The sequence below is a fragment of the Pyxicephalus adspersus genome, chromosome 11 (genome assembly GCF_032062135.1).
Source record: "Pyxicephalus adspersus chromosome 11, UCB_Pads_2.0, whole genome shotgun sequence".
Lineage (NCBI taxonomy): Eukaryota > Metazoa > Chordata > Amphibia > Anura > Pyxicephalidae > Pyxicephalus > Pyxicephalus adspersus.
Window position 1 is genome coordinate 43,230,375 of NC_092868.1, and position 20,277 is coordinate 43,250,651.

The window sequence follows — 20,277 nt, forward strand, 5'->3', positions numbered from 1 at the left end:
AAGTGTAATGGCTTTAACTATCTATATCTTTAGTTGGTCCCGCATTTAGTTCTACATTAATATTTGTGTACACATCCCTTGAATACACACACCCCTAAAAGGCTGATGTAGATTTTGTTACACGCCAAAACATATGCGGTTACTGAGATGGGAGCTACACACCTCAGCTATCAGGTGGTGATCATTGTCGTCTGACACTAATAACATAACAAGGCAATGTTACCTGAACCTGTTTTGCCATATATAAATACTCTGCTTTAAAAGGCAGAAAGAAACATTACTGTAAATTGCAGCTATTTGTAGCTTAGCAGCAAGCGAAAAAAAGAAAATACAATCAAATAAAAAAAATCCCTTATAAAATACCCTTGGCCTGGAAATGTAGTATTTGTGCAGCAAGCATATACTGATATGGTTATATACATTCATAAATATTCTCCAGAGATGAAACAAACACAAAAACAGCAAATACTTTGAAAGCAATTTTAGTCATTTGCATGTGTTTAGCTAGTAACAGTCCTAGAGATGTTATATAAATATTACAGAGCTTCACGTTCTCTCTGAAGTTGCTTGAGAGAATGAGGTGCTGGATGGATCCGATATCATCACATCAGTCCTAATTTTAGAACAATCAGTGGTTTATTTTTACAGATATTGTGTTACATTTGTGTTTCTTGTAGCACCAATAATCATTAGTAGATGAACCAACAGATCACTGTGACTCTGGTGGTTTCTTATAAGAGGAGGTCCTATAATGACACAACTTGTGTGCAGAAAATAATCTGGTATGTTTCCGTAATATCACCTTTCAATGTCAGTTTTGCTGTGGTTGTTTCAGGTTTGTTTGGCTGTGGAAGAAAAATGTGGAAAAGACGTTTAGTTTAAATTGTATCTAAAGCCATTTTATTGGTTTGAAATCCCACTCATTGTTTTTTATTGCTAGGAAAAGTGGATAATAAAGTGAAAATGTACCGTATATTCCCAATAAATCATCTAGAGCAGCAGATCCTAAATGACATGGCACCCTTTGTGCCTTGAAAATATTTTCAAGGCACCTCAGGGAGAACAATAAGCTTACAAATGTTAGGACCAAAAATGGGAGCCCCAAGACACTGTGACATGCAATTTAGGAACTACTTTCTGAATACAAAATCCAATCCTATGTATCCACAATAATAATTTACATGTAAAAGAATAAATGAATTGAAATGAAAAAGACTTTGGACTGTAAATCATTTGGTGTGACACATTTTTCATCCACTTTTCATTTGTGAGATCTCAGGAGCTGGCTTAATTAAAGACTTTGCCATGCAAGCATCAATAAGTGGCAATGCCAAATCCAGAACATTCCATCTAAATCTCTGAATGTGTTTATTTCTGGCTCTGTTCCCTTTAGAGAGGTTTCATATTTACATAGTAAGTAAGTATATTTACTTAAACTCTTTAATACTCCTAGATTGTAAGCTCTTGGTCTTCCTCGTCCTATTCGGCTTGCTCCTACTTTCTGCTCATTTAAAAGAGCACTCAAAACCCATTTTTTCAAACTTGCCTACCCATCTTTTTCTGTCTTTTGAAACCATCACTACATATCTCCCATCCCATCCTTGTGTGTAAATTCCCCCACCTACTAGATTGTAAGCTCTTCGGGGCAGGGTCCCCTGTCATTTGCAAGCCCTATTTAATGTACAGCTCTGCATAATATGTTGGTGCAATATAAATCCTGTTTATTAATAATATTATTATTAAAAGCATTCAGCCTTTTCTTAAAGCAATTCATAGAACTTGCTGAAACTACTTCCTGAGGGAGCCTATTCCACATTTTCACACACCTTACAGTGAAGAATCCCTTCCTTATCCAGAGCTTAAATGTCTTTTCCTCCAGGTGCAAACAATGCCCTTTGTAACGATCCTAAAGTTAATAGTAATATATTCCTGATGGCACCCCAAGTCAGGTCCCTTCATATGTTTTTGGTTTTCCCCATCCAGCCTTGTAGACTGGAAGGCCATTATTAATTTGTTGGGACCTTATATAAGGCTATTTATGCTAGCAGAGGACAGTTCATCAAATTTGTTGGTGGTGGGGATGGGAATTTGGACAGATTCCTTAAATACTGTATCTCCCTGTGTTTCATAATGATTAATGTTTGATGCACTCCTTGCTTATAATTCTTCCCTTGAAATAAATTAAATATGTGTTAGAGGTTTGATATTTCTGGCCCATTTCTGTTCTATTCTGCAAATGTTTTTCTCTCAAAAAAAAAAAACTGGCGTTGGGGGAGGGCTAGTATTATTGTATTATTAATTTTGTCTTGAAGCTTCTTATAGGCAGATTAGTTTCTGTCCTGATATCGATTTTATATTTCCTCTGGTCTGTCTGCAGTATGCTTAACAGTCAGTGGGGATAAGAGGAGTTATTTTCTCATTGTTATGTTTCTACAAATGTATAACATTAACATGTGTAACATCGTCATCCCACTGTGTTATCCATGCAACCTATATCTTGTTTCTTCCTTTTTTGACTTTCTAGACATTAAAAAAACAAACATGTCTCGCCTCACAACAGGGATGGCATTGGGCATGACTTTTTCAGCATATTTCTGAGTATATATGATTTACGTACATCATATCCAGCAGGAGGGATCCATTTAATCGATATGGATTTTCTCTGACCAGCATCTACTAAGGCTTTCGCTGGCTCAATAGTGAATCCTTTCTGTTGTAGGAGCTGCATGTTGTCCCATGAGAATTCGACATTCTAAAGATAAAAAGACAATTTCAAGCACTATACATAAGAATTACAGAGCCAGCTATTTAAAAAAATGTTAGCATGAAAGTGCCTACATACAAGTATACTGGGCCATAGGAAACTTTTCCATCTCTGGCGCAAGATTATGTCTAACTATGGTGATATATGGCTACAACCTGGTATAGTGATTTATAGTGGGTGATGAGAGTGGCCAAAGGGCAGGTTAAATGATAAAAGCTGTTAACATACTTTTTGCATATTGCATTTAGCAGTATTTAGCAGTATATTTAGCAGTAGCCTATAGATTGATAATTCTGGTACCCTATGATGCTGAAAATGTTCCCCCATGCCCTGCCACTGTGCTGTGATTGATTATGACATAAATATGATTTTTATATCAGCCAACCCACTAAGTAGGTATTGTCCAGCACTGAGCTAATTTCTATAATTATAATAATCCTCTTATGCCATTTATTTAGTGCAATCATGTCTCATTAGGCCTTGCTTGTATAGGCATATTAATAATAATAATAATAATATAATAATAAGAATATTTAAGTAATATTCATTAAATGTTAATTAAAAATTAAAACTTGCTATGACCTAAAAAGTATGTGGTATGCCTCTAATTACCAGATGCATGAAAACACAAGTCAGAATTAATGTTGGGTGTGACTACTCTATTGTAACAATAGTATTGTGATATCAGAAAACAGTTATGCTGTTCATACATGTGATCATGTAAGTACACACATTAAGTAGATGTAAGAATATCCAGTGGTCTTTTACTGAAAAATGATTGTGCACTTCATCAAAGAAAATAATAATGAAATAGATTGGATTTTCCACCATATAAACCATTTCAATACAAAAAATTGTTTACATATCAAGCCTGCCATTTAGAATAATTGATTTCAGACCTGATTCCTCTGGCCTATCTTATTAAAGCTCTTCAAGGCCAGTGAGAATACCCTTTGAGTGAACCGCTGGGTGATCCAGGATACCTGAAATGGATCTGGTCTAGGATTGAAAACATTTGCTAACAAATTCCAGGTTTGCTGGATCACCCAGCTTCACTGATGAAAGTGTATCCTCTCCATCCTTGGGGAGCTTTAATAACTCAGGCCCTTTGAATGAAATTATATTTCTATAAATGGTCAGCAAAAGCTAACTAAAGTGAGGAGGTAGAATGCAGAAAATTGTGGATTGAAGTTAAAGTAGTAGTAGTAAGTAGTTTTGGGCCGCCAGGAGATGTTTACCATAATGTTCTCACAGAATGTGCGCATATTATATTGGTGGGCAATGTAGGTATATTATGTAGGTAGGTAAACCTACCAGTAAAAGAGAACCCTTCCATGGCTGTAATGTCTGCTTCCCCTCAGTGACTAGTGCTTCTATCTTCAACTAGTTATCACCTGGGTTTGGAGCCTTCCACAATCTTTTTTTACCTGGGCACGGATTATGCAACCCCCATGCATTGGATTTACTTCATCCTGGCACAGAATCTAATATGCAAACTGATCTCTACTTGTGCAACTTTACAGAAAAAAAAATATTTCAAACTTCAAAAGTCTCTTTTGTCATAAAATGTTTTAAAGAGCTTGTCTGTAAACAGTATTTGGACTTTAGTTTCGCTTTAAATGCCTTTCTGAATGGTTGATGGATACCTCAGGCATGCAGAGGGAATTTCCAAAACAATAAAATAGAATGGGAGAAGTCATTTAGGGGTCAGAAATTTAAGTGGACCCTAGGCAAATTTAAAAAAAGGATAACAAATTTGATGCAGTCTGTCAATAGCATAAACACAGCAGTTTTTGTTTTCCTAAGTTCCTCCTGCAGCAACGTTTTATAACATGATGATCCTGCTGGTAAAGCTGTTATCTTTGCATTAGCAGTTACAAGGTGGGGACAAATATTAAACATTGACAGGGACCTTAAATTGTGAAACATTTATCCCTGTGGCATAAACTTTTTTCTCCAAAAAAAAAATTGCTGTAATCACAGGTAATAAAATTTTGTAACAGTAGCAGAAACAAAAAAACTTCAGTGTTATTACTAGTGATATATGTTATATAAAGTATAATATGCATAATATAATGTAGGTTTTGAATTTCTCCATAGTTCTAGGAAGAGAGAAAAATATGAGTGTAACAAAGTTTATGCATACTAAAAAAGAGAATATAAGGCACTACCACACTCTGCAGTATGTCAAAATTAGAACTTAGAACTTGTGGGCAATGGGGAATCGGTTCAGAGTCTAATAGGAATAATACATCCTTGTATTTCCAGCCGGATCATGTAAACTGGTGGATATATCTGGCTTATTAATAGCCTGTGTGTAGGATTATTAAATCATGCAGCTAAGCAGGAAGTCTCATGCTGCTCCCAGCCATGTTTTCTCCCAGTCCCCAATGACTGCACTTGTTTACCTTTTTAGTCGATGATAACAATGTACGTATACAGCCAATGTGAAGCTCCCTGACAGCCGGCCTTAGTTCCTCCTCTGTCTGGGGACATTGCAGGGTCACGAGAAGAGTATTTTCTGGTTCATCTGCATCTTAACAAACATGCATAGTAAGAAAATATTCCAATATACATGAATGCATTGAAAACTTTCCTAATACTATGCAGGTTGCACAGCAGAATAAGCTCAATGCACAGTGTAAGTGACATGGTGTTATGTAAAATGTTTCCAGTGTTTGCAGAGAAAACATACGTCACATGTGGGAAGGAAAACAATTTTCTACATGATGCACTGCATTTTGAAATGGTCAATGACAGAGCTTTCTACTGACGTCAATAGGGATATACATCTCATTTCCCCACTGTACAGGAGCGTATTCAAATAAAATATATAGAGCAGAACATATCAAGTGCATTAACAACAGTAGGTATGTTTTCAATACAAGATGATAATGGGCACTGACGTCACATACAGTATTGTTGTAACATGATGTAAAGAAAAAGTTTTCACACGCTTGACATATATAAAAGAAGGTTGAAGTTCAAGATTTGTTTGAAAATCAATATGTTGTTTGTTAGACCTGCAGTGAGGTAGATGCACAGTATACGCAAGGCCATTGTGCAGCACTAGTATGGAGAAAATATTATTTATAAACAGTATTTATATAGCACCAGCATAATATGAAGAGCTGTACAATAAATAAGGGTTGCAAATGACAGATAGATACAGAGGGTGACACAGGAGGAGGAAAGGACCCTGCCCAGAAAGGCTTATAATCCAAGAACATCTGTATTTATGCCTAATAAGTCTTTATGTATACATAAAATTAGACACTGTTAGAAAGAATTAACTCAAATGCACTCACACATTTTTTAGTTGTTATTTTTCACATATAAAAAATATTTAGGTGTATGTACTGTAAATCCTAACAATGAACTTGATGCTCCCTTTTGTTATATTAAAATTACTATTGAAATAATTTTGCTACTGTTCCTCCCAGCTGTTACCTTGGGACTACAAGTAAATTAGGACCTATGCCATGAAGATGAGGACAGTGGGAAAGGCATAGCAAAAGACAAAAGACAATATGGCATTCACTTTTTTTTGCTCTATCTATTCTGTAAGAGCAAAAAATACCTGTTGCCCTTGCCTGTGCTTTCTGATTGTGCCACACTTTGATATATTGTCATGGAGGCTACAAGACACCCCCTTATGTTAAAGACATAAATTCAGCTGATGTCGTCAACAGTCCTGTCCTGATTTTGTTGCCTTTATACAGTATGGTGATTTGTTCCATTATTACTGTACGGAAAGCCATGAAAATATAACAGAATAAACATTTTTTCCTGTTTTTGCTGTCACAGTCTGCAGATGATGGGCAATGTTTATAACTTCAAAATTGCTTCTCCCTTAAAGTTATCAATGGCATTTACTTGTGAGCAGGCTGGCTTGAACAGCCAGCAAAGAGAAATGTCAGAGGTCTTGTTTATATGTTGGGGATTACATAAAGAACAAGGCAGGGGGGCAGAGAAAGAACTATCTTGGGGAATGAATGTTAACGTAAAGCAAACAAATGCAGTAATGCAGAAATAATGAAAAACGTCAAGTATTTAAAATGCTTACTTACATGCAATGTGCCTCTGAACTTTTTAGCAAATTTTGCTCTAAGTCTGCTGGGGTTGTTGACATCTAGGATGGTGGTGAAACCTGAAGTCTCAGGGTTATTGGATGCGTAATCAAGGAAGCATTTTATAGCAATTACCTTTCCTAAATAATGTTAAATGCACATAAATTCTTACGTTTAAAATGAATGGTCTAGTGTACAGTGAAATGCGATAGTGTGAGTGGATTCTCAGTACGTAGCAATAGTTCTATTTGGGATGACTTCATTAGTGTGTGCCCTGTTTAAATATAATGTTTCTGTCCTGGATGCCATGAAATATTCTGTAGGAATAAGCAGCATATGCTGAATGCCACTCCTTAACACCTTTTTCCATAAGCCCTTACAATAAATAAAATCTATGAGCAAAGACTCATGTGGCTGTTGCTTTAAACAACTACACATGTTGTTTACTAAAAGAAAACAATTTCTAGATATTACAGCAGCAAAAAGATGACTGGTCTTTACAAAATGAGAAGAGGGAGAGCAGTTCATGAGGTTAGTGTAATTGACATTTCAGGACTGCATTGGTCCATATGAACAGCCATAGGCTGATAAACATTATCATATATATAGGTAAATAAGTGACTAACAAAACGTTTATTCATGTGAGGTTAAAGTTAAAAACCTGGGTCATAAGTTAGGGTTAAAAATCTTGACCTTTCATACACATGGGATGTTATCCATCTTCAAAATGTAAAGGTTTGTCTTACAGGCACAACATATGCTTGTTTAGCAGAAAAAAAAAACGTACCTCTTTCTATTGCTGGGACAGTGCAGAGTGACTCGGTAGGGACATCCAGTAGATCTCCTCCTTCGATATACATGATGTGATTCTTGGAGGCACCTTTCAGCTGGATGGAATAAGCTATATGCTATGGACAAATTTTAGAGTTTACATGTTTATCTCTATGAAAAATGCATTTAAAATATATATTTCTGTGTGTATAATCTAGTGTACCTAATTGGAATCTCCTTCTTCTTCTTAAATGCTGATGGTTGGCGTTTGTGTATAATAAATAAGGTTTTCAAATAACAGACAGATACAAACAATGACACAAAAAGAGAGAACCCTGCCGACGAGAGCTTACAATCTAAGAGATTCGATAGCTTTAATACTTTCTGAGCCACTGACCCAGTGTAAATAAGCAGATTAGAAATTCAGACTTTCTAATACAGTGGTCGCCAACCTTTCCAACCCCACGGACCAATAAATCCAAGGAATCTGGACCGTGCATGCACGGGGAGCCATGTGTCACTCAAAGGGGAAGAAACTTCCGGCAGAGCAATGTCATGATGCCAGAACCCGCAGGTTCTGGCATCATGTTCTGGCAAAGTTTTGTCCACAGCCCTGCACTACAGTCCTCCAAGGATGTTTAGCAAGCAGGTTTGAGCCTACAATGGGAGAGTGGGCAGGTTGTGTCCAAAAGGGGGACAGAGCCACGGACCACCAAAATGTTGCTGTTCTAATAAGCAAATACTACAAAAGTAATGGAGCCATAAGTCAGGGGTGGAAGCCAGGCAACTAGCATATTAGAAGAAGAATCATTATATTGTTTCATTACATGCTTCATTAGGAATTAATAAAGGTAACTGCACAAGGCACAAAGACTTAGCAGTACATAATACAAGATATGGCCACACAAAGGTTTTTACATTTGCTGTGGAGGGGACAGAATGACAACCTAGTCACATATTATGTATATTAATTCCAGGTTCCTTTCAGATGCTGATGTGACAGGTAGGGTCCTTTTTCCTCACCACTTGCACGCATGTGGTGGATGGTCCTTAATACTTAATATTTAAAAATAAATACTATGAGCTCAGGGGTTATTGACAGCCTTGGTCTATATGAAGTGGTTTTATATGATTAGTACCCCACACCTAAAATATAGAGCTTGGATTTTTGTAGGACCTATTACAATTTCCACTATGTGTTTACTTTTACTAGGACAGAACAGGGTCACTTGTGTGTAAGACTCACCTGCAAAAAGTAGACTGCATTACATTTCCGGTGGTTGTTTCTTGAAGAGCTTCTTCTTCACTGCTTCCCATCCTCTGCATGTACTTGCACACTTTTCTATAAGTGTAAATGACACTCTCCCCAAATGTTTGCTGTGGTTTGTCTTGCTGGTTCGCACTTCACTATAGGACCTACAACCACGCAAGGAGAACCACAGCGAGCAATGAAGGGAAAAAAGATATTCATCTAAATTGAATATTTGCAGATGAGGGTGAGCAGTGATGTGGGGGCTTTTTTAAGAAACATGCAGCTGGAAAGGTAATATATGGAGTCTTTAGTTGCAGGAAAGTTCTGCCAAGGTCACTTTAAGTAAGGAAGCACTGGCTATAGAAGCAGGATAAAACATAACCCTTAATAAAAGTAAGCTCCAAATGTACAGCTGTTTTACAAGCAACTGGGTCAGTTGCATTCATGTGTCATTCTTATGTGGGAACAATAGCAGGGGCAGCTCCAGGTATTAATATATGATGACAATCTAAAAAGAAAACTAGGACATCTCTGATAAACTGTATTTTGTTGCAAATGAGTATATATTGTGTACCTGCATGTGTATCTACAGTGTGATTCCTATATCTGTTATATCTAAACTAAATTGACCTAGATCTATATCAGTCAAAATGTACCATCTATCATTTGTACTTTTATCCTTACCTTGCCAAAGAGCTCCACCATGAGGATGTCAGAGAAATGCAAACTCTCATGGTCCGGAGAGAAAGAAACTGTGATGTCTTCAGTTTTGTTTGACTGAATGGTGCCCTCCACAGGTGACACACTGAAAACACTTCGTCCATTGTAATTCTGAGGTCCTAGGAAAGTTTGGAGATAGTAACTATTAGCAGATCAACAGTAAATGAGTACTAGTAATAAAATATTCTGATTTAGCATTATATTACAGCCCTAAAAGTAAAAAAGAAAACAATAAGAATGGCTACTGTCACTAGTACAGGAAGTCAGGGGAAACAGAGTTCCACTTAGTAAAAAAAACCTAAAAGGAGCTCCAATATGACACATATGCACTTTACATCTATGAGTTTGCTACAAAGTTTTTTATTGGCTTTACCAATTACATATATAACACAGTTTACAGATCTGGGTTCTTATAATATATATTTTATATTATAGAATTATATTTATATATATATTTGGGCCTACAAGGCATTTAACTGCCATCTACTCTTTCACCCAAATACTAGCCAGGAGCAGCCCTGCTCACTTTGTGAGATCATATTAGATTCATTCAGGGATATAATTCATTCAGGCACATTCAGGGATCATAAATATATTTACCCACAAAACTGGGTGCAGATTTGTCCGAAATGATAAAACTTGGAAGTTTCTGAAGCTCCTCATATCTAGTTACAGACAGACTTCCCTGTTTAATAGTATACTTCACCGGAACTGTTGATGTATTATGTAACTGTAAAAAAAAAAAAAAAAAGAAAAAAGAATACAATCAATAAAAATCACAGTAATAATGGAACAAAATGAAGAAAGCTTTCTGTTCAATAATTTAGTACATGTATCATGTATCAGTGTAGGCTCTTGTAGTGGTGAACAAGATTGGGTTAAAAAAAAGGGGTGATGTAGTGTCAAGTCCTGTGCCATTTCTTTGGATACAGTTTGTAAGGAAGATTACCATGATTGCATCAGACCTGTGTTTTTAGAGGAGAATTTTCTGTTGTTTAACCTGAATGTATCCTGTGGTCAAGGTTTTTAATAATGTTAATAGCAGTCTGTATGTATAGTGTGCAGACCGTTATTGTTAGAGAATATTGTTTTTTGAGTGTAATGATGGGTCATTGTTTAGCACAAAAACAGTTTCATGGAAAGTTTAAAAACAAAACTTTCAGTACATTAAAGTCTACTGCACACTTAACGCAATAACTTCACATTAGTTTTTAGTTTAATATTCACTGTAATGCATTTTGTCCAATTCAATTTCAGGGAAGGCAAAACTCTTAATTTTGCTCACCCCTATTTAATAATTTCTGCAAGTTGTTCTGTGATTCAACCTTTACTGTGAAGCGCAGCACATACCATCAAGCAGCTTATTTCTTGGATGGTTCTGCTACTGACATCTACACCTAAATATTGCAGAACCAGAGCTTCATCTACACAGGAGTGAAATTTATCATTTTAGTCATTTAAAACTTTTTTTTCTGCATATTCTGCATATTTTCCTTTAAAAACACGAAGAACGTTTACCTTAAATGATGCTGTGGCGATGTCTTTAGCTAAGACATATCCCATGTTTAGTATTCCTCCATCCACTGAGCATGACAGAGAGGGTGCCAGCCCTTGCCCTTTTATACGTAAGGAGAGTGTTGCTTGCTGAGTGCGAACTTCCAGATTTTCAAAGAACTACAACAATAAGTGTCACAAAGAGCTTTTAGGGTTTTGCACCTAGTAAAAGTAACAGTTTGAAGGTCTATTGCATCTAAGGCTATTACGCCTAAACACCTGGCAAATGCTGACCATTTTGTTGGCTATTTGAGAAGTGTTGCAGGATTGTTTATAAAGCTGCAATAACATATAATGGGTGCCCAAGTTTTCCGTAAGTGATACTATGACATGTAAATCTAGGACTGTAGTTTTTAATCCCTAATTCAACCATTATTCCATGGCATAGCAGGCATAGTAAAAGGCATATTCTTTGTTTATTGGGAAAACAGAGCTCTCCCTAAATTAACAAACTGACAATTCCATTTGGTCATATCTGCTTTAATACCCCATGAAACCAATTTGAAAGTAAATATAATAAGCCTAATTTAATAAAGCTCGACAAGGCTGGAGAAGATACACTTTCATCAGTGATGCTGGGTAATCCAGCAAACCTGGAATGGATTTAGTCCAGGATTCAAAACATTTGAAAGTGTGTCCTCTCCAGCCTTGAAGAGCTTTATTAAATGAGGCCCATTGTTTCTTAAAGCAAACATGCAACATACAAATATTATTCTACACCCGATTAAGTAACCCAGATGCTAGATGAACACTGCATATATGCTGTTTATTGACCTTGTATCAAAGCCTCATTGGCCAGTACAACAACTGAAACTGTACCTAAGTTCTAGGCCTGTGGGGTAAATAGGATGATAAATTAGGCAGAAATCAAGGCATAGTGTATAGTCAATATACAGGACGAATGGGGCTCATTGAGCACACTGCAATGATTTCAAGGTAGCTTGCAGATACCACAATAAGCCAGCACTGATATACATTTTCAGAGCTCTTACAATTTTACTCTCCTTGGGTTCAAAGGCAATAAATAGATGGCAGCTTCCTCCAGGCTCCACAATACGAACTGGATTCAGCAAAACAAAAGGGCCGCAAGGGTTCAAAATTGAGAAACGGGGCTTAAATGACAATGTCAAGGTACATAGGAGAGAAAAGTAAGAAAACATTCATAGCATAAGCCATGCAATTTCCTCTAAATACAATACCAATGCTGAACTATTTCTTTTTAGAACGTATGCTGCCTGACCAGCATGCTGATTTACTGTCTCCAATGCTTTCTGAGTCACTGACCTAGAACAAGTATACAGATAAGGAGTTAGGAAACTGTTCTGACACATTTGGAGCATGCTTATTCTTGGTCTGTGACTCACACAGGGAACAAGCATTTTTAAGAGGAGGCTGGTTAAATAGCCACAAACAACAGATATACTTTATAAATTGTGTGATACCTGTAAAATGATATTACTCCTTGCAGTTTTCCTAAAAAATGGCCATAAAGTAGTCTTTAACACCATTCAAAAACATACCCAGTGGCAGGCTGAGATTGCAAAATGCCATCATTTATCCACATTAAAACCAATGATCACAGCTAAATAGAGGCTAAATAGTGACAATCAGTTACTGATTGCTCTTTTGTAAATCTGGTGATTCGAAAAGTGGTGATTAGAATAAAAAAAAAGGTTGTAACTGATCGTCTCCTCTTTATAAATACCATTCCAAGTATGTGTAGAAAGGACACTGTATTTAAATATATCTTCTTTACTCCCTTCTTACACCAGTTTTGCCTAAGCAAATATGATGTAACCACTCTGAAGAATGAAGAATGCTTGAAATCTTGCAAGAAGGTTCTCCTGAAATAGATTGTGTCCTTTTGCAAAATATTGCCTAGTCTTCACACCCAGCGAAGATGGGGAAAAGGTAAATATAAACCTATTTTTTTTCATTTTTCACTTACTAAGGGTAGTTGTTTAGGGGCAGGGGTAACTATTTTATACCAACCTTTCAAGCACTCTTTAAAATTTTTGCAGACACTAAAAAATATCCGAGGGCCAAGATTTAAAGGAGTAGAAATCAGTAAGACCAGTAAGTACAAGGGAATCTTGTATTCTAGAAAAAGGTCTGCTTTATGCCTAGAATTTTGTTTTAACAACTACAACCTAGAGAATATAACTAAACACTTACAATGTGTTATTGCTGTATAGATTATCTTGTACTCACCTTTTTTACAATCCTGCATTAAAAGTAACTCTAATTCACCACAATATAAAAGAACATTTATATTAACAATATCTATACATGTATTATACAGATGACAAGGACAAACTTGATTAGGAAATAGTTTGAACAAGAGCAGCAGATGCCATTTAATGAAAGATACAAAGCTAATACAATGGCTAAAACTAATTAATTGAAACCGACTTGAAGGATACTTCCACTGACTCAGCTGAAATGTTCTGTAATGAAATTGTTTTCACTAATTTTTGACCTGCAAAGAAACATGCATTTAGGCTTTTAGATCAAATTTACTTGAAAATCCACAAACACACACACACACACACTTGAATGGGCACGTAAATGGAACACTTATTTGCATTAGAAATTCATGGCATCTTTTTTTTCCCATTTTAGGGTCATCTTTGCTACCAATACAGTATGTGCACCTGAAAAAAAACATGCCATGCTCCCCTTTCTGCTGATATTAGACCAAAATCTAGTTTAAGCAGAAAGCAGTCCTTGCAACTCTTCCCAATATGTATCAACAATTACTTTTAATCATCAGGTTGTGACTTCTGTTTTGGGGTTGAAAAAAAGTTAAGACTCGTTATCAAAATAAGGATATACTATGAAGTATATTTGTGAATTACTAATAAAAGTGACATTTAGCGTTCCTATGTTATTCTAGCTTTCTAAAATATGATCTTTTGGGGAAACAGTAAGACAGAATTACAAGAAAATGTATAATATGAACCATGACATGAAAAAAAAAAAAGAATATTATCAGTCTAGCTATCACTGCAAAAATCTTTCCTTGTAAAGCCAAGACACGCTAACATAAAATGTAATTGAGCTGTTCGGAGTTATGCTTGTAGCTTTTAATTTGGAAATCCATTAAACATGGTAATCTATGGAAGGAACACTGCATATCAAATAAATACATCACCCCTCCTCCCCCTGCCTGATAGGGAGGGAGAGACACAACCAGAGTGCAATTTATATACATTTACAGTGTCTGGCTCGTTATGAGTTTGCTTGCTGGAGGGAGCCAGTAGCTATCAATAAAATGTTGATAGAAATGTTAAATGAAGCTATTCTGGTCATTTTATAATGAAGTGGAGGGAAGTGTGCATCCATTAACGAGTATCTGCCTCATTCAAGTGATTGAGTACCTATTGCAGCAGCTCCAAAATTGATGAGATGACGTCCATTTTCAGAAGTGACAATCAGAGGAGGTGCAATGGTGGGACAGTGCAGCTCGAGGTAAAGGGTGTTATATGGGCTGTGGAAACAGATATATAGTTAAAGGGGTTGTATAGTGACAATCTAAAAACACTGCCTATGGATTGTAGAGAGGGTGGTGGTGTTATTGTTTACAGAGTTGCCACACGGTAATTGCAAATGGTTTATAACTTGCTACTGCTGGTCTATAAATGCTACATAAATAAACTACAATGCTAATAGGAAAACTTGTTTTCAGTTGCATAGTGATTACACACTTGTCATCTTGTCCCATGGGCTTCTGGTGGAGATTACAATGCCTGAGCAAAGTTAGAAGCAACAGGGTGTTTTCACTCTGTTACTGGAAATATCTGAATAAATATCTTCACAGCAGGCTCATTAGTTTTTATCTTATTGAAAACTAGAGATTTCACATCATTATTTTAAAAGTAAATCAGAGTTTAATGACCCAGGTTTCAAAAACTTTAAAGCTGGTCTAGTACGTGCATGACGCTAAATAAACAGGTGAAATAATATATGGGAGCTGTTTTAACTGCATAATGACTGGCAAGTCTGTCTAACCAGGTCTGAAATCCACAAAGCTTTGTTGCCCAGTTCAAGGCTTAGCTGCAGATGTCACCCAATATTAATAATTTTCTGGCTAAGCAAAGCAGATATATTTAAAGTGACTGTCATTAGAGACCACACTCACATGTGAGGCTCATACCTGAAGTTAAGGCTTTCATCTTCTTTCCGTTTACTGATGTCACAGCTGGCAACGCAACAAGGTATAACATATTTGTCAAACTTGCCCATAAACCTTCTGTAAATGGACAGTCTGGCAGCTGTGTATTCATCAGAGCTGCAAATGACATCAATGGCAAAAGAAATTCAGAAGACATATAATAATTTTATTTGCAATTCTGCATAGTCAAACTTTTAAAGGCATCACTCATAACTATTAAAACTTAGCTGTCCAACAGCTCCGCTTGTTAAAACTCCCAGGAGCTATCAATAGAAACTCAAAAGAAGCTCAAAGGAACTGAACAGTATTTTGGAAAACAGCAATTTAAGTATATGACTGCAAAGATACAAGCTCATTTCCCTTCACCCCGCTCATTTATTGCTTCCATGAAAAAACCTACCTAAACTCCACCTTTTACTCACCTAAATCTGCAATACCCTGACATTCCAGTTCCAAGTCTACCTTCTATTTTTGGTTGGCAAGGGCCTTTTCAGGGTTTCCATTTACTACATATTTGATGTGGACATTACTTTTTGTCTTCCCAACAACAGGGTCCTCTGACTTATCATAAAGGAAGGCATTTAAATTGCTGGATTACCAGGTAGAAAAAGTTTCATTTTGTCCTTGAGTAAGCAAGAACTTTGTAAAAATTGTCAAAACGTCTGTCCGGTTTTGTTTTGAGGTCTGTGTCCTACTAAAGGGGTTTTTTTCCCTTAAGACACAACAGGAGATAAGAGGAAATCTCTTCAAAGTGACAGAACATACCCTGTCAGTCATCTAAACTTGTGTCCTTATTAAAGATTTGTTTTAGAGGAGAATTGCGGCACAATTTAAAAATCATCTGACCCTGCAACGTTTTTCAGGTCTTCTCTTGTTCAATTTTGGTGAGTCTTTGTTATTTATAGCCTGAGGAGCCTGTTCTTAGCTGGCAAGAGTGGCATTTGGTGTGGTCTTCTGCTCTGTAGCCCTTCTACTTAATGGTTCAACATGTTGTGCATTCAAAGATGCTCTTCTACATACCCTAGGGGTTATCTCAGTTGCAGTTGCCTCTGTATCAGCTCTAATCAGTCTAATAATTCTTCTCTGACCTTTGGCAACAACAATGCATTTTCACCCAGAGAACAGGTGCTTACTAGATATTTAACCTTTTTCGAACCATTTTCTGTAAACCTGAGGTGGTTGTGTGCGAAACCTAGCCGATTAGCAGCTTCTCCAACATCAGACCAGCCTAGCTAGCATCAACAACCAAGGTCTGTTCAAAGTCACTTAAATCACCCTACTTTTTCCCAATTCTGATGTTCGGTTTCAACTTCAGCAGGTTGTCTTGACAATGTCTACATGCCTAAATGCCTAGATTGCTTCCATGTGATTAGGTAATATTTGCAATAACAAGCAGTTAGGTGAACCTAATAAAGTGACTTGTGAGCATATGGTTGGTACATAGGTAAATTTGTAATTTGATTTGACTTTTCCATTTCAGTCTTGGAATACTATGATTTTTGCTATGATGATATGTTAAAAATATAGATATCCCTTCTTTGTCGTAAGGCAACATTATAGCATATTAAAATGTAATTAGCACAAGTGGCCTATGTTACCATACTGACTAAAGAATTAGTCATAAACAGTGGGAGAAATACTAGAAAAAATTATGGTTAGGAACTACTCAGGTGACTATATTTATAACTAACTTTTTCAAAAGAGTTTCTCCTATCAATCCAAGACGAACAACACTTAGCATTAAAAATGCAAACACATATATGTAAAGAAAATAATATTTTACAATTAAGTGTAAATACATTCATGGAGTAATATATACAGACTGCTGTGTGCTTACTCTTCTTTTATATCCTCTATCTTGGGTATCTCAGAAGCAAGATTGTCTATAGATTTGGGGGGTTTCTGAACCTGTTTAGGAGATGCCAGCTGTTTCCGCTTGTCCTTCTTTGAGGATACATTTCTCTTTTCTTTCTTACTCTGTAAATGTGTCAGAAAATTCCACATTTAAGTACAAGTTATTATCACATACAGTATTGGAACTCAATATAGATGATATATTCATAACTTCATCCATAAGAGCTCTTTTCGTGTCAGAGATGGTGCTATGGCAGGCGTATTGTTTTAATCAGACCAAAGCAGGAATTAGAATTATAAACTTTAATTTTTGAAAGTGTGTAGATCTGGGAATTGGGTAAAAAAGTCATCTGATTCTCTCTCTCTTTCCCCATCGAATTGAGTTGGCGGTTAATGCAGCAACAAATTAGAAAAGCTGTAAGCATATTAAAAATAAAGAACTCTTATATAACTCAGTCAATGTAAATATGCACTTTAAAGATGTAGATGAAAGAATTTAATTACAGCTGTAATTGAACCTCCTTGAACTACAGTACAAAGAAACTATTATGTAATGTACTGTATGTATTATATCATTATTTCAAATTACTTGTATTCCTGCATGCGTGATCTATGGCAATCCAAACAGAGACAGTATTTTTTTCTTCAGAAGCCAGGCAAGAAGCTCGCCCCTCCAATGTTACAGTCCCAAATCTTAAAGCCATAACTGCCTGGCACTTCAATGATTGAAGATTGTCAGGTATTTCCCGTAAAAGTTGAGACAGATAGAGGCCTATTAGTATACCAGGAGGCATTCACAAGCACCATTATATTGCAATTCCAAGGAATAAATGAAACCCATCAGTAAGTTTCCACTGCTATTTATCAGAAATAGCCAATAGACCTTAAGTCAGAATGTCCACTCAGTTTGCCCTAAATCAGCAAATCCCTGCTTATTTTACTCATCTGTCATAAGAATAATGGAAATATCTTCAAAAGTGGCACGTCTCTTCTTCCCTGAGCCTGGGATTTTATAGTAAGAGAGCAGCATATTGATGACGTCATCCCTGTCCCCTCCTCTACTAGCATATTCTGTGTTGTGCTTACAAGCATTGGCCAAAACAATAAAGTCCTAATTGACTCAAAGATATGACCTTCCCTTTCCCATTCTCACTGTGCCAAAGATTACAGGAAGTTGAGGTTGAGACACATTCTGCTCCTAATGTAAAAAAAGGCTCCCAGGCCACTGAGAAAAGTAAATAGAGTGGCCCTACAGCTAAACTTGGATAAAAATGTAAAATATTGGGTAGGAAGGGCAAGATCATGGATTTTTAGGCTTATTGTGCAGTTACCATCATTTTAACGTTTTTATGTCTCACAATTGTATATTACTTCTAACAAGTATAAGACAATATAATTAGAAGTGTGCTCAATCGTGTACTTTGTTGCAAGAGGCAATTTCTAAATTACCCCCTTAAAGTTCTTTCCACCCATGATCCAACTGTCAGCCAACTAAAATGAAGCTTGCATCGAATACTATGGTAGGATTATGGTTTGTGTGACATAGCCAAGGGTAATCAAATAAACTCAGTTATTCACATTTTAATCCTTACAGGATGAAAGCATGAAATCAGATCAGTTACTATGGCCATGAACACCAACAATACAACTTATGAGATTAGATTTTAACATACCAGGTCTTCACTTTCCACAGCAATGGAAGTTTTTCTATCAAGAATGGCTCTGGTTTCCATTGCCCGATGTAGCATTCTTATTGCTTCCTCCCGGATCTCCTTATCATGAAGGGTTGGTTTGAAGGAAACCTGGATTAAGCACCTCTAGAAAAGAAAAAGAAATGAAATATAAAGTAATTTTTCCCAGCCCTGTCTTTACTCATCTGTGTGTCTAAAACCGCAAAAGGAATCAAAGTGTGTATGTACTTTATGCAACCTAAAAATAGGCAATGCAAACGGGATAGATCCAGAACAAACTACTACTCACAAAATAGAGTGATTGTCTGAATCACAGAGAAACACTAGTCTGTCAAGGACCAAAAATGGGGTATTAATAAAAGTAAGGTTTTCTTTTATTTGACCATAATGTAAAGTCCACGTTAATTAAACAGATTTAGTTGCTTGGTTAGGTCAATGGGCCTGAAGCTCTCCAAGGCTGGAGAAGATAAACTTTCCTCAGTAAACCCGGACGATCCAGCAAACCTGGAATGGATTTCTTAAAAGTAATTTGCAATTTGTTACCAGATTTATTCCAGGTTTGCTGGATCTTCTCCAGCTTTGGGGAGCTTTATTAAATCAGACCCAATGGATCAATATCAACACATTTAAAGGGGTAAAAGTCTAAAGTCTAAAATCTACCCAATACTGCTTGTGATCTGAGTGGTTGATATTGTGATTAGGTCCATCAGTACCCACCTAAAAGTGAGTTACCATAAATGACTTTAAATGGTCACATGTAAAAAAAATGTAGTGAAGATATTAGCGAAATACTGTTGTAAGGTAAACTGTATGTAAATGTATGGACTTACATTCATTTTGGTCAACAGGACCAACAGAGAGGGCTAAATCAACCCAGAAGGGAACAGAGGTGGTAAGAGAGGAGGGATCTACCCACTCAATTATATACACTTTACTAAGCCTTTCTTTAAAGACATATTTCTTTTGGTGAAACACTGTATTATTTAGATATTACCTTACCTTGCCAGGCATAACAGAGCCAACTGATGGTGAAATAGTGATAGGTGAATCATCTGGTACCATAAACTGAAATGATGTAGGTCCAACAGGCGCAATAGCTCCTTTGCCAACTCTTGGTACAGGATGGGTGAATTCATTACAACTAATGTGCGAATTGACAACATACAAGGCAGCAATGGAGACATCATTTAAGGCAGTTCCTGGAAATTGGACCAAGGAGTCAGACAGTTCCAGAGGAGGGTGGACCCCAATGGCTTTACAAGAGACCTTGAATTGTCTAAGTGGAAAGCAGTCAAGTAAATGAATAAACAAGGGTGCATGCAATTAACAATGTCCATAAACCTAATTAAAAAAAGAAAAAGTATTGTTTAGGCTTTTACAAGAATGTAAAAATGTTCAAATTGAATGACTGGCTTTGCAAGTTGTGT

At 36.5% G+C, this 20,277-nt stretch overlaps 1 protein-coding gene across 2 annotated transcripts in view; it reads right to left on the bottom strand.

Moving 5' to 3' along the window:
- Nucleotides 1-466: 466 nt before the first annotated feature.
- Nucleotides 467-20,277, bottom strand: part of CFAP74 (cilia and flagella associated protein 74) — an 83,872-nt gene continuing 64,061 nt past the window's right edge. The window contains exons 26-39 of one of the 2 annotated variants that reach the window (XM_072425653.1): nucleotides 19,850-20,126; nucleotides 18,833-18,976; nucleotides 17,143-17,282; nucleotides 15,288-15,422; nucleotides 14,512-14,621; nucleotides 13,555-13,610; nucleotides 12,124-12,243; nucleotides 11,096-11,251; nucleotides 10,178-10,307; nucleotides 9,542-9,696; nucleotides 7,622-7,742; nucleotides 5,173-5,294; nucleotides 2,618-2,752; nucleotides 467-845 (exon numbers count right to left, since the gene is read on the bottom strand). In XM_072425653.1, coding sequence (XP_072281754.1) covers nucleotides 747-845; nucleotides 2,618-2,752; nucleotides 5,173-5,294; nucleotides 7,622-7,742; nucleotides 9,542-9,696; nucleotides 10,178-10,307; nucleotides 11,096-11,251; nucleotides 12,124-12,243; nucleotides 13,555-13,610; nucleotides 14,512-14,621; nucleotides 15,288-15,422; nucleotides 17,143-17,282; nucleotides 18,833-18,976; nucleotides 19,850-20,126 — 1,900 coding nt within the window. In that variant the 3' untranslated portion in view covers nucleotides 467-746. Of the gene's footprint in view, nucleotides 846-2,617; nucleotides 2,753-5,172; nucleotides 5,301-7,621; nucleotides 7,743-9,541; nucleotides 9,697-10,177; nucleotides 10,308-11,095; nucleotides 11,252-12,123; nucleotides 12,244-13,554; nucleotides 13,611-14,511; nucleotides 14,622-15,287; nucleotides 15,423-17,142; nucleotides 17,283-18,832; nucleotides 18,977-19,849; nucleotides 20,127-20,277 lie in introns of both variants that reach the window. The other variant, XM_072425651.1, reaches the window with a different exon arrangement.